Source organism: Mobula hypostoma, chromosome 13 (genome assembly GCF_963921235.1).
Source record: "Mobula hypostoma chromosome 13, sMobHyp1.1, whole genome shotgun sequence".
NCBI lineage: Eukaryota > Metazoa > Chordata > Chondrichthyes > Myliobatiformes > Myliobatidae > Mobula > Mobula hypostoma.
In genome coordinates, this window is record NC_086109.1 from 95,523,461 (window position 1) to 95,536,499 (window position 13,039).

The 13,039-nt window shown below is 47.9% G+C and overlaps 1 protein-coding gene across 1 annotated transcript in view; it reads right to left on the reverse strand.

Annotated features, from left to right (window-relative positions):
• Positions 1–13,039, reverse strand: part of map2k1 (mitogen-activated protein kinase kinase 1) — a 46,863-nt gene that overhangs the window by 18,138 nt on the left and 15,686 nt on the right. The window contains exons 2-4 of the mRNA XM_063066236.1: positions 2,902–3,112; positions 1,977–2,123; positions 79–156 (exon numbers count right to left, since the gene is read on the reverse strand). Coding sequence (XP_062922306.1) covers positions 79–156; positions 1,977–2,123; positions 2,902–3,112 — 436 coding nt within the window. The remainder of the gene's footprint in view (positions 1–78; positions 157–1,976; positions 2,124–2,901; positions 3,113–13,039) is intronic.

The window sequence follows — 13,039 nt, forward strand, 5'->3', positions numbered from 1 at the left end:
GCTGCTCCCCTTCCTGGAATTAGCAATACCATTCAGTTACTGGAGCAATACATCCCTGTGCTGATGAGCTATACTTACAGCTATGCTCACTTTGCCCAGGACCTGCTCCGTAATTCTTCCTGCCTTTTTCAGCACTTGATCCAATGATCCGCCATCCTAGTAGGGAAGTAAACATGATAACTGGTCAGAATGAACTAAAGAGTTTTACAATCTGGTGACCGAACAGAGAATATTCTACATCACAGGGGTCAGCAGGGGCAATGACACAATGTGATCGAATGTTCCCATGCGTTTCATTCAAAGTTCCAATAACTTTTTTAAAATTATTTATATATTTTAGTAATACTTCATTAAAACAGTAAACTTATTGCAGACCGCTCAGAAACTCCTGCGGCCCCAAGTTTCTCTTATTTGGGCCTCCTATGAAATCTGGCATTGCCCCCCAGGTGACCATACAGCCCACGTTGAGAACCACTGCTCTAACCTCCCCCGGACTGAACATAAAGCACTACAGCACAGTACCGGCCCTTCAGCCCAGTAAGATCAATCCAACCCTTCCATTATTCCACAAGACATAGGAACAGAATTAAACCAGTCAGCCCATCGAGATAGCTCTACCATACTATAACTGATTTATTACCCCTCTCCTTTCCCTCCCACATATCCCTCCATTTTTCTATTGTCCACGTGCCTATCCAAGTGTTTCTTAAATGGCCCTAATTTATCTGCCTCTATCACCACCCCTGGCAGCGCCACCACTCTGTGTACAAAACCTGCCTCTGACATCCCCTTCTACTTTCCTTCAAGAACAAGATTATCGCCCCTCGTATTAGCCATTTCCACCCTGGGAATGAAGTAGCTGTGCTCTCAATTTGTGCCTCTAATCATCTTATACACTCCTCTCATCCTCCTTCACTCCAGAGAGAAAACCCCTAGTTTGATCAACCCAACCTCATAAGACATGCTCCCTAATCCAGGCAGCATCCTGGTAATCTCCTCTGCACCCTCTCGAAAGCTTCCATATCCTTCCTACAATGAGGTGACCAGATCTGAACACAGTATTCCAAGTGTGGTCTAACCAGGGTTTTATAGAGCTGCAACATTACTTCCTGGCTCTTGAGCTCAATTCCTCGACTAGTGAAGGCCAACTCTCCACACACCTTCTTAACCACCCCATCAACTTGCTCTTCTCATCTTGTAGACTTCAGACAGGTCACTGAGACCAGTTCACAGATCGTCCAAATTTTTTAAAAAGCTTCATTTTTCAAAGTAAAGGGACAGAGTGAAAAATGGAATGCTCAGCTTTATACCCAGAGGATGAGAATAAACATTATTATTTTATAGAGGGAGTGCTGGTCAGACCCACGCTAGCAGTGGACAATTCTGATAGTGCACATCGGGAAGGGCAGTGGCCTCAGAAGAGAAAAAGCTGGAGGGAAAGGTGAGTGGACTAACCTATTGGATCACTGTTCCAAAAGAGCTGGCACAGCCCGTGATGGGCTGAATGGACTCTCCTTATCTACTTGCCTGAAAAATCCATTGTATCTATAAAAGGGAACCAGTGGAGGGACAAGACCATAAGACATAGGAGCAGAATTAGGTTTGAGTATCGAGTAGGCTCCACCGTTCCATTGTAGCTGATTTATTATCCCTCTCACCTCAATTCTCCTGCCTTCTCCCTGTAACCTCTGACACCCTGACTAATCAAGAACCTGTCAACCTCCAATTTAAATATACTCAATGACTTGGCCTCCATAGCTGTCTGTGGCAAGTAGGACTTGAGCAGGAAGGTTTAGCAGAGACTAGATGGGTGGGCAGCTGGCCCGCTTCTGTGTTGTGGTGCTGTGTGACTCTACGGTAACTACTGAACAGAGTGCAGAGACCCGGACTTGTGACCGAAGGAGACGGAAAGAGCTGGCCACTGCTCCCCGTGCCCAGCTGACTTAGTCGCACACGAAATGCCTCTGCTTGCATACCATGTGCTCCATGCAGATGCTAATCTCGCCGTCGCTGTAGAAGGCTCCGTAGAATCCCACGATATAGGGAGAGTTACACTCATGGAGCACCTGCAGTTCTCGGATAATCTGGTTCCGAATGGCTGGCTTGATCTCCAGGTGGATCAGCTGGGAAGGGAAAGAAGCGTTCACTTTACTTTTATTTATTTTGCAATACGCGCAGAGTCAGTCCTCCCCACCCCAGCAAACCCTGACAAACCCGGCTGTCGTGGGACAATTTACAACGACCAACTAACCAGCCCGGTACGTCTTTAGACTGGGGGAGGAAACTGGAAGACCCAGGGAAAGCCCACACATTCCACACGGAGGACGCACAGAGCCACCTTACAGAACGGTGCTGGCATTGGACTTGGAACTCCGGAATGGCCCGAGCTGTAATAACGCCGCGCTAACGACTACGTTACCGTGACGCCCAAAACAGCAGCAGAAGAGCACACCATGTACCACTCCTGTCAACACTTCAGTAGATACACTCCTGCTCCTAATAAAGTGGTCACTGAGTGTACATCCCACCAGCCTGTGCTGGAGCCCCGGCCCTTTGCCTCCATCTTTTTACAGATGTGGATAAGCTTTATTCATCACCCGGAGGAAATCCACGCAGTCACCGAGAGAACATACAAACACCTTACAGACATGGGCCAGACTGTGTGGCGACACCTGCAGGCTGCCCCCAGCACATTCTTGGGTTGCGTAGGTTGTCAGCACAGACCACGCACACGTTTCAGTGTATGCGTCACAAGTAAATAAATCGGAACCTGCTGCCTCTTCACCCTCACTGAGGAGCCTCAGTCAGAGCAGAGAGGGAGGCAATCCTCTGGTCAAGTGGTCAGGAAAGAGCGAGCAGTCTGACAGAACGGGAAGGAAGGGAGGGGGAGGGAGATTTTACCTTCCGGGCCATGATTAGACCGGACGGTTTGTGGGAGACCTTGAAGACAACTCCGCCATTGCCTGCACCCAGCTCCGAGATCTTCTCAAAGTCGTCATCCTTCAACTCGCCGACTTTCTGTTTCTGAGTTAGGAAGGCCTCCAACCTCTTCCGCTGCTGTTCGTCCAGCTCCAGCTCCTCCAACTTCTTCTGCAGCGCTTCCAAATTTGTCCTAAAGCACGGAGAAAACAGAGCTTTACCAAGCAGGTGAAAGGTTAAAGATTAGTGTCAGTCGTCACACACATTGAAACTTCGCTCTGATCTTGACCGGTTCGGTAAGTGGGCCAAGGTGCGGCAAACGGATTCCAATGCAGGAGGTGCATTCTGGTATGTCAAACCAGCTTTGGACTTGTACTATGAAGATAAAGATATCTTTATTAGTCAGATGTACATGAAAATATAGGTGAAATTTGTCGTTTGTATCAATGACCAACACAGTCTGAGGATGTGCTGGGGGCAGCCCACAAATGTCACTACACATTCTGGTGCCAACATAGTGTGCCCACAACCCACGAACCTTTACATCTTTGGAGCATGGGAGGAAACCAGAGCACCCAGAGGAAACCCACATGATCATGGGGAGAACGTACAAACTCTTTACAGGCACTGCTGGGAATCAAACCCTGATCGTTGGTGACCACTACGTTACCATGCCAAATCTACGCAATGACATCACCTCATTTGGACGGGGGGGGGGGGTTGGCAGGGGGAAATCAGACCAGGGACCACGTGGTGAAGAGGTGAAGGACTGGCTAGCAGACCCAGCCACGGGGACCGACCGAGCTCATTTTGGATCGGGAGGGAGTGGCAGGGGAAATCAGACCAGGGACCATGTGGTGAAGAGGTGAAGGACTGGCTAGCAGACCCAGCCATGGGGAAGGTGGTGGTAGGGCAGCACGGTAACATAGCAGTTAGAATGACGATATTATAATGACAGCGGCCCGGGTTCAATTCCCGCCACTGCCTGTAAGGAGTCTGTACGTTCTCCCCGTGACCCTGTGGGTTTCCTCCGGGTGCTCTGGTTTCCTCCCACAGTCCAAAGTTGCACGGGTTAGGGCCAGTGAGCTGTGGGTGTGCTATATTGGTGCTGGAAGCGTGGTGACTCTTACAGGCTGCCCCATTACATCCTCAGACTTTGTTGACTGTTGACATGAATGACGCATTTCACTGCAAGTCTTGATGTACATGTGATAAATAAATTTAATCTTTAATCTTTTATCTGGCTCTCCCCAAGATCAAAACTCAACCTTGAGCTTTTTAAATTCGGATCACAAATATTTAAGGACATTCGGCACAGTAAAATGGTGAGAAGCAGAGAGTAGGGAAAAAGATACAAAAGGAGAGAGATTCAACCAGACGGACACTCGGATCAACAAAGTGACAGATCAACATCTTCAGCAGCCATTGATCTGTCTCAAAGGGAGTCTGTCCAGTTCACTAAGCTGAGATACACAGGAAATAATCTTCCTCCCTCACTAACCGACCTCCAGTACTCCGGCACTCCTTTTTCTATTGCATTCTAAAGGGACATAAAAATTCGATAGAGTCCAGTTAATTGAGCCATCGGCTAATTGGCGAAGATGCTTATTTGGGACAATGTTTGAAGAACAAAAACTAATCGGAAAATAGCTGGGGTTCCTTTTATTTACTTGGGACACTATGCCACTTAATTCGGACAAGAGGCTGCCGCCAGACAGTTGGTATCTAGCGTCAGTCATGTGCACGTAATGTGGCTGTTAGACACTACACCATGCTTAGAGTAAACAGTGTCTCTTGTGTGTGTTCATTTGTGTTCAAAAAGCAGTGATTTTTGTCACTGATTGTTGGCAAGAAATAAGCAGTCAGACAATTCAGAACTGTTCTGCTCACTGCGGTTTCAACATTCAGGCTTGGAGATGCCAGAAACGGCCAGGAGTGAAAATGAAACAATTTCACTACTTCAACAAGTCAGGAAATACAAAGAGTTTTAAGGTATCAACAATCATCTTGAATGTTTCAATGAAAATGAAGATTTGGAGGATGCAATCATCGAAAGCATTGTATGAAGGCAGTCCATTATCTTCACTGGGTGTCCGCATTGATTTTGTTCATTTGCAGTCAGTCAGAAGAACTCGGAAGTGTAGACTGAGTCAATTCCTCTGTCAATAACTATTAGGAACCAATATAGTACTGTAGTACTATTGGTGGTGTTCCCATTTGCTCTATATAATTTGTTACTCAGTTTGTCTTTTTTATACCTTTTTAAACTATTTCCTTGACACTTCAGCAAATTGGAGCTGCTGCTTAAATGGGCCAAAAAGTACTGGTACTGATGTGTCCCAATTAATTGGAATCAACTGTATGCTGTTGCAGGAGAGGCGAGGAGAATGGCTGAGGACTGAGATCAGGATCAAGAGGCGATGTCTGGGTGATGATTCCATTATAGCGCCGGAAAAGGAAGAAATTTCAAGGCTGGGGGGTGTTCCTGGGAGAGGTCAGTGAGATTGATTGGAGAGCTATTGCAAAATTTTTAAAAAACACACCCAAGTACAGAGGGCCTCCTGTGCAACTCCAGTGATATTGGAATAACAAATCGATGTCACACTTTTGAGCAACACCACGCACTGGAGTACGTTCACGCAGACCAGGGAACAGAACAGAAACTCAAAAAGGGAGAGATTCGGCTCTGAGAGCAAAGGCTGGGCTTTGTAAAGTGTAGGGACAGGAAGGAGAGTGCTACAGGTTTTATTATGTATTGCAATGCACTGCTGCCATAGAACAACACACTTCACAACATATGCCAGTGATACTAAACCCGATTCTGATCTGAGGGAGGCCAATTTTCAGGAAGGTAGTAGGCCATTCAGCTCCTCTAGCCTGCTCCGCGATGAATGAAAGGCAGCAAGAGAATGGGCTTGTGATGATGGGGGGAGAACAGCAAATCTGCCGAGATGGAATGGCAGAGCAGACTCTCTGGGCCAAATGGTTTATTTCTGCCCCTATGCCTTATGATAATGGCTGAACCGCTCTGGGCCTTTCACATCTAAATGCTCCAGTCAGTCAGGTTCGAGGATTTGATGTCCCTGTGTGAGATCTAACAAGGCACAGGCACAACGACACTAAAATAGCCCACAGTGAGGGCTTCAGGTCATAGTGAGCAGTAGCTGGCAATACCACTGTTGTAATGCTTAATGGGACCAGCAGGTGGCAGTGTTTCTAACACCATCCACACACACAGGGATTTCCATGGCAAAATATCTCAAATCAAGTCAAGTTAATGTATTCAAAATTGTTTAATGTTATTTCCAGTACACAAGTGTAAAGGAGAACAAAGTAATTGTTACTCTGGATCCAGTGCCCACAAACAAAAAGTAACTAACACAATAACAATAAAAAAAAACACTAAATATAAATACATAAGATAGCGTAAAGACATAGAGTGTATTTCCATGGAGTGAGGCTAGGCTGCACATGAAGTGATACGATGAGAAATAATAAAGTAGTGGTGGGTTGGTAGGTGGAGGTGTAGATCAGCCTTACTACTTGGGGAAAGTAACTGTTTTTGAGTCTGGTGGTCGTGTTGTGAATGCTACAGAGCCTCCTCCCTGATGGGAGTGGGACAAACAGCCCATGAGCAGGGTGGGTGGGATCCTTCATGATGTTACTGGCCTTTCTCCGGCACCTTTCTGTATTTATGTCTTTGGTGGTGGGTAGGCTGGTGGCCGTGCTGCTTTGGGCAGATTTGACTACCCAGTGTTGAGCCTGTCCGTCTGCCGCAGTTCAGCTTCTGCATTGTCCTCTGCACAGGGGTAATGACAGACCGACTCGCAGCAGCATCGCAGGCACAGCGTCAGATAAACAGCTTTCCCAAGAAAAAATAAATGATAGCGTTTTTACAAAAAACTCCACAAAATGATCATCAATGTGTTCATAGTACAGTACTGCTAAATTGACTAGGGTTTTGCCAGCTTGTTCAGGAAACAAATGGTTGAAGGGAAGCAACATACATCAAAGTTGCTGGTGAACGCAGCAGGCCAGGCAGCATCTATAGGAAGAGGCGCAGTCGACGTTTCAGGCCGAGACCCTTCGAAGTCCTGACGAAGGGTCTCGGCCTGAAACATCGACTGCGCCTCTTCCTATAGATGCTGCTTGGCCTGCTGCGTTCACCAGCAACTTTGATGTATGTTGCTTGAATTTCCAGCATCTGCAGAATTCCTGTTGTTTGCGTTGAAGGGAAGCAGATGATTTTGAACCTGGTGGTGTGGGACTTCAGCCTTCTGTATCCCCTGCCCAATGCAAAACACAGTAAAGCCCAAATCCACTTTTGTTTAGGGATTGTGTAGATGCTGGAAATCCAGAGCAACGCACACAAAATGCTGGAGCAACTCAGCAGGTCAGGCAGCATCCATGGAGGGGAATAAACAGTCAACATTTTGTGCTGAGACCCTTCATCAGGACTGGAAAGGAAGGGGGCTGAAGCCAGAATAAGAAGGTGGGGAGAGGGGAAGGTGCTGGCAGGTGACAGGTGAGACCAGCAGATGGGGAAGGTAGGCGAGTGGATGAAGTAAGAAGCTGGGAAGTGAAATGTTGAAGAAGGAGACCCTGTTAGGAGAGGTGAGTGGACATGGAGGAGGAGGGGAGTCAGCTGATGATTACTGATTTACAATTTTACTTACAGATACAACGCCAAATAGACCCTTCCAGCCGTTTGAGCCATGACACTCCCAATTTACCCCTTGCCTATCCAACGGGACAACTTTCAATGAACAATTAACCTACCAACCAGTACGCCGTCGGACTGTGGAAGGGAACCAGGACACGCACCCAGAGAAAGCCCCCATGGTCACGGGGAGAGCGTACAAATTCCATACAGACAGTGGCAGGAACTGAACCCAGGTCACCAGCACAGTAAAACGCTACCTTGCTGCCCAGGTGAGGGGGAAGTGAAGGGGCAAGAGGGGAAACAGAGTGGGGAATGGAAAAAAGAGAAATGGGGATGGGGAGAAGTTAGCAGAAGGTGGAGAAATTGATGTTCATCCTGTCTGGTTGGAGACAGAACGTGCCCCTCCAGCCTGAGTTTTGGCCTCACCATGGCTGTAGACCAACATATCAGAATGGGAACAGGAAGTTGGGTGGCTTCCGGCAGATCCATGTGTTATTTTGCTGAGAGGACCAGGGTGAAGTGAGGCTCCTGGAACCCGATCCAGGCTCTGACTGAAAGCAGCAGCTGCACTCATGGAGATCACGTCTCAGGGGAAGTGATTCAATCAAGTGACTCAGACTTCTCCCTCAAACTCGTGACTCACACCCCACCACTCCCTCCTGTAGGTGGCTTCCCAGCAGACCAGCTGCAAACTCATCTACCTGTGGAAAAATTCCAATCCTCTGTTCAGAATCCTTGTGTCAACCATCGCAAACACCCCTCAAGGGGAGAGGGCCAATTCCATGGCCTCTCACCACTGCCACATCCATTCAAATCCAGGCGGACCATGACCCACGCCAAACAAATCCCTCTGCCCGGGACAGGAACCATGCAGGCTACTGTTGGTGTGGACAAGTGCTTCCAGTCACACCTGATCTCCACTGTCACCAGTGCAGAAGCTGATGATACCTCCACAGAAGATCTGCATTGCTGTGGTACCTGTGGTAATTCAGGACTTTCTCAGAGTATGATGAGAACCAGATGTTGGCTGAAATTCAACTTGGATTGACTTCAACATGGATGAATGTTGACTTGGGTTGAAGGAAAGTTGAACAAGCTAGGGCTTTTCTCTCTGTGAGAGTTGATTTGATAGAAGTGTAAGTGATTAGAGACATAAATCATGTGGACAGCTAGAGACTATTTCTCAGGGTAGAAATAACTAATATGAGGGGCATCATTTTAAGTTGATAGGAGGAAAGTGTGGGGTGGGGTGATGTCAGATGTCACTTCTTTACACAGAGTGGTGGGTGTGTGGAAGGCACTGCCAGGGGTGCTGGTAGAGGCAGATACATTAAGAGACAGGCACACGGAAGGCTGTGTGGGAGGGAAGGGTTATACCTATCTTGGAGTAGGTTATATTGTGGGCCAAAGAGCCTGTACTGTGCTGTAACCTATGAAATCGTTATCACAGGTGAGCTCACCAGCTGCTTTTCTGAAAACACCCTGGGACTTCTATGCCCAAATCGAGAGCGCAAGCGGGGCATGCAGATGACGCTTCACGCCAGACAAAGCCCCCTCCCCCAGGGGTGCTGCGCTACTGCACGTACACAGGGCTCCGGGATGGGTTCTGAACGAACAACTGGTGAGGCCTGGGAACACTGCCCACTGACCACAGACAAACCCTCCCTGACACCGGGCCGCTCCGCTGTGTTCTGCACTGGGCCAACAAGCTTCCGTGTGCGAAATTACACCTCACTCATCTGGGCTTCTCAGACGTCAGCTGAATGACGGGAACCTCAGGCCTGGGGTTACTGGCGTAGTTCCCCGGGGTAAGCAGCCCCAGATATCTGTGCTTTGTAGCAAGCTGAGAATACCTGGACAAGAGCCAGCACACCTCAGAACTATCTGTAGCACTGGATGTTCTCGAGGTTTTCCGACTGCTGGGCTACCATGGTAACAATGGACTGCGGATCGCTACACTCCCACGTGCACACACGCACACAGAACTGCTCCCTCTCCAAGTGCAGACGGTGCAGTGAGCAGTAACTAGCTTCAATGACAGCCAATCATGGGGGTCAAGGGGCTTCTGACACCGGCCTCACAGCTAACTGCACTCCTTCGATGGTGAAGAGTTCAAGCTGTCACGGGGAGGACATACATACTCCTTACAGTCAGCAGTGGGAATTGAACCCAGGTCACTGACGCTGCGAAGCCTTATGCTAACCTCTACTCTACTCAGGGTTCACATCCATTGACCCTCAAAGCTGCCGCGCAGGTTGGTAGGGTGGTTAAGAAGCTGTATGGTGTGTTGGCCTTCATTAGTCAGAGGACTGAGTTCGAGAGCCAAGAGATAACGTTGTAGCTTTATAAAACCCTGGTCAGGCCACACTTGGAATACTGTGTTCAGTTCCGGTCACCTCATTATAGGAAGGATGTGGAAGCTTTACCAGGGTGCTATTGGGATTAGAGAGCACATCTTATGAGGAAAGGTTGAGTGAACTAGGGCTTTTCTCTTTGGAGTGAAGGAGGATGAGAGGTGACTTGATAGGGGTGTACAAGATGATAAAAGGCATTGATAGTGATTTTTTTCCCCCAGGCCTGCAATTGCTAATACAAGGGAGCATAATTTTAAGGTGATTGGAGGAAAATGTCAGAGGTAGGCTTTTTTTTAAGTGTGTGGAAAACACTGCCAGGTAATGGTAGAGGCTGATACCTTAGGGACATTTAAGAGCCCCTTAGATAGGTATATGGATGACAGAGAAATGGAGAGTTGTGTAAGGGGGAGGGTTAGATTGATCTTGGTAGGTTAGAAGGTCAGCACAACATTGTGGGCTGAAGGGCCTGTGCTGGTCTACGTTCTATGAGACCGTAAGACATTGGATCAGATTTAGGCCATTCAGCCCATTGAGTCTGCTCTGCCATTCCATCACGGCTGATTCATTATCCTTCTCAACCCTGTTCCCTTGCCTTCACCCCATAATCTTTGACTCTCTTACTAATAAAGGCCCTATCAACCTCCGCTTTCAATATACCCAATGGCTCAGCCTCTACAGCATCTGTGGCAATGAATTCCACAAATTCACCACCTTCTGGATAAAAAAAATGTCCTACTCGTCTCTGTTGACATCCTTCTAGTCCGAGACTCGCCCACCACGTTTAACTCAAAGTTGCAACTGGAACTCCCCCTCCCTGGGGACAGCCACCCCCCCCCCACAAATGGAGTGCGATGTCCATCACTATTTGTGCTCAAAAAGCCTGGAGATCTGCCTTCCCTCAACCGTCCTTTCCACAGGCAGCTTCCAGCTGTTCAGGGCACTTGCTGTGTTAAATTGGCCTTGACAAGTCATTGATAAATGAATAATTTGCGCACTGATCTGTGCAGTGGGTCGATCTGTGCAGTCACTGTTGTGGTTAATTATTTTCCAGTAGACTTTGCAACTTTTTGCAGTTTATCAGAGAACTCGGAGACGTTGATGCATTTCCAATTCTGATAAATCACGGCAATGGGCCGTGCGTTTTCAGGGCTGGTGTTTTTGCAGATTCTTTACATTCTTCAGACTGGATGTGAATTGCCTGCAGGGAACGAGGTTTGTGCAGACAGGGTGGATCAGTGCAGACTGACAGGCTACATAAACACCAGAGATTCTGCAGAACAACACACACAGAAAATGCTGCAGGAACACCATCGGTCGAGCAGCATCTATGGAGGGGAATAGCAGTCGAGGTTTCACGGGTCCAAAACTCTCTATCCCTCTCTGTAGATGTTGCCTGACCTGCGGAGTTCCTCCAGCGTTTTGCCTGTGTCGCTCACAGACTGACGCTCGTTACCCACGGAAACCACAGCACAGTCTGGCCCATCCTTCAGGAAGCCACTTCTGACAGAAACTCGAGCACACCAATAGATTCCTTTTTTTAGAACAAAGCATGGGCACAAACAGTTGCAGGCAGAGTTCAGTGGAGTAGTAGCTGATTAGTTTTCAGTTACTTGCTGGGCGCCCATGACAGAGAAAGAGACACGCACGCACACTCGCACAGACACCCCATCACGCTCGACAGCCAGATTTTAAAATCAGGCAGTTCCTCTCCGCACAACCGTGCACTTTTCTCAGTGTTGCCATCAGCAACGTGGTACAGGAGCCTCAAAACCTGTACCACTAGGTTCAGAAACCATTACTATCTGTCAATCATCATGCTCTCAAACCCGAGGGGGTAGCTTCACTCAGTGTCACTCACCCCATCACTGAACTGTTCCCACAACCAATCGACTCACTTTGAAGGACTCTTCACCTCCTGTTCTTGATATTTATTGCTTATTTATTTATTATTACTACTAGAATTTTATTTTTTCTCTTTCTTTCAGGGTTGTCTGTCTTGCCTGTGTGGTCTTTCATTGTTTCTATTCTGTTTCTTGTACTTCATGTGAATGCCCACAAGAAAATGACTCCTGGGTTGTCGATGGTGACATGTATGTACTTTGATAATAAATTTACTCTGAACTGCTGACAAACCAAAGTGCTTTACAAATAGCATTTCCCTGCAAAATAAAGCCACTGTTGTAACAGAGCAAACACAGCCATCGATTTACACACTGCACAAGCTCCCACAGTCGTAATGAACTGCATGACTTGATGCCAGGCTGCTGTTTATTGATCACAGCTCAGCATTCAACAGCACCATCCCCTCAGTACAAGCAAAAAGACCCAAAACCTGTGCCTGCAACTCCCTCTGTAACTGGACGCTCGACTTCCTCACGGGCAGACCACAGCCGGTGTGGATCAGAAATAACATCTCCTCCCCACCGACGAGGACGTGTGCCCAAGTCTACTCCCTCCACACTCATGACCGAGAAGCTAGACACAGCCCATCTATGAATTTGCCAAAGATACGACTGTTGTCGGCAGAATCTCAGATGGGCCTGTTGAGGGGTACTGTAACACCCTGGCACTCAACGTCAGCAAGACCAAGGGGCAGTCAGGAGAACACACCGAGGGGTCGGCAGTGGAAAGGGTCAGCAGCTTCACGATCCTGGATGTCAACGTCTCCCAGGATCTCCTAGGCCCAACATATTAGTGCAACTATGAAGGCCCAGCAAGGCTAGATTTCACGCAGACTTGGTATGTCACCAAAGACTCTAGAAAATTTCTACACATGTACCATGGAGAGCATTCTAACCGGCTGCATCACTGGGGCCGCAGCACAGGATCAGAAAACTGCACAGAGGATGGTAAACTCAGCCAGCTCCATCATGGACACCAGCCTCCCCAGCATCGAGGACACCTTCAAAAGGAGATGCCTCACGGCGGTGGCTCACATCATTAAAGACCCTCATCATCCAGGACACGTCCTCTTCCCATCACTACGATCAGGAAGGAGGTACAAGCTCAGTGAGTTAGGGACAGCTTCTGAATGGTCCATGACCCTGAACTACCTCTCTATTTATTCTCTTTTTTCCAAAGTTCAAAGTAAATTTATTATCAA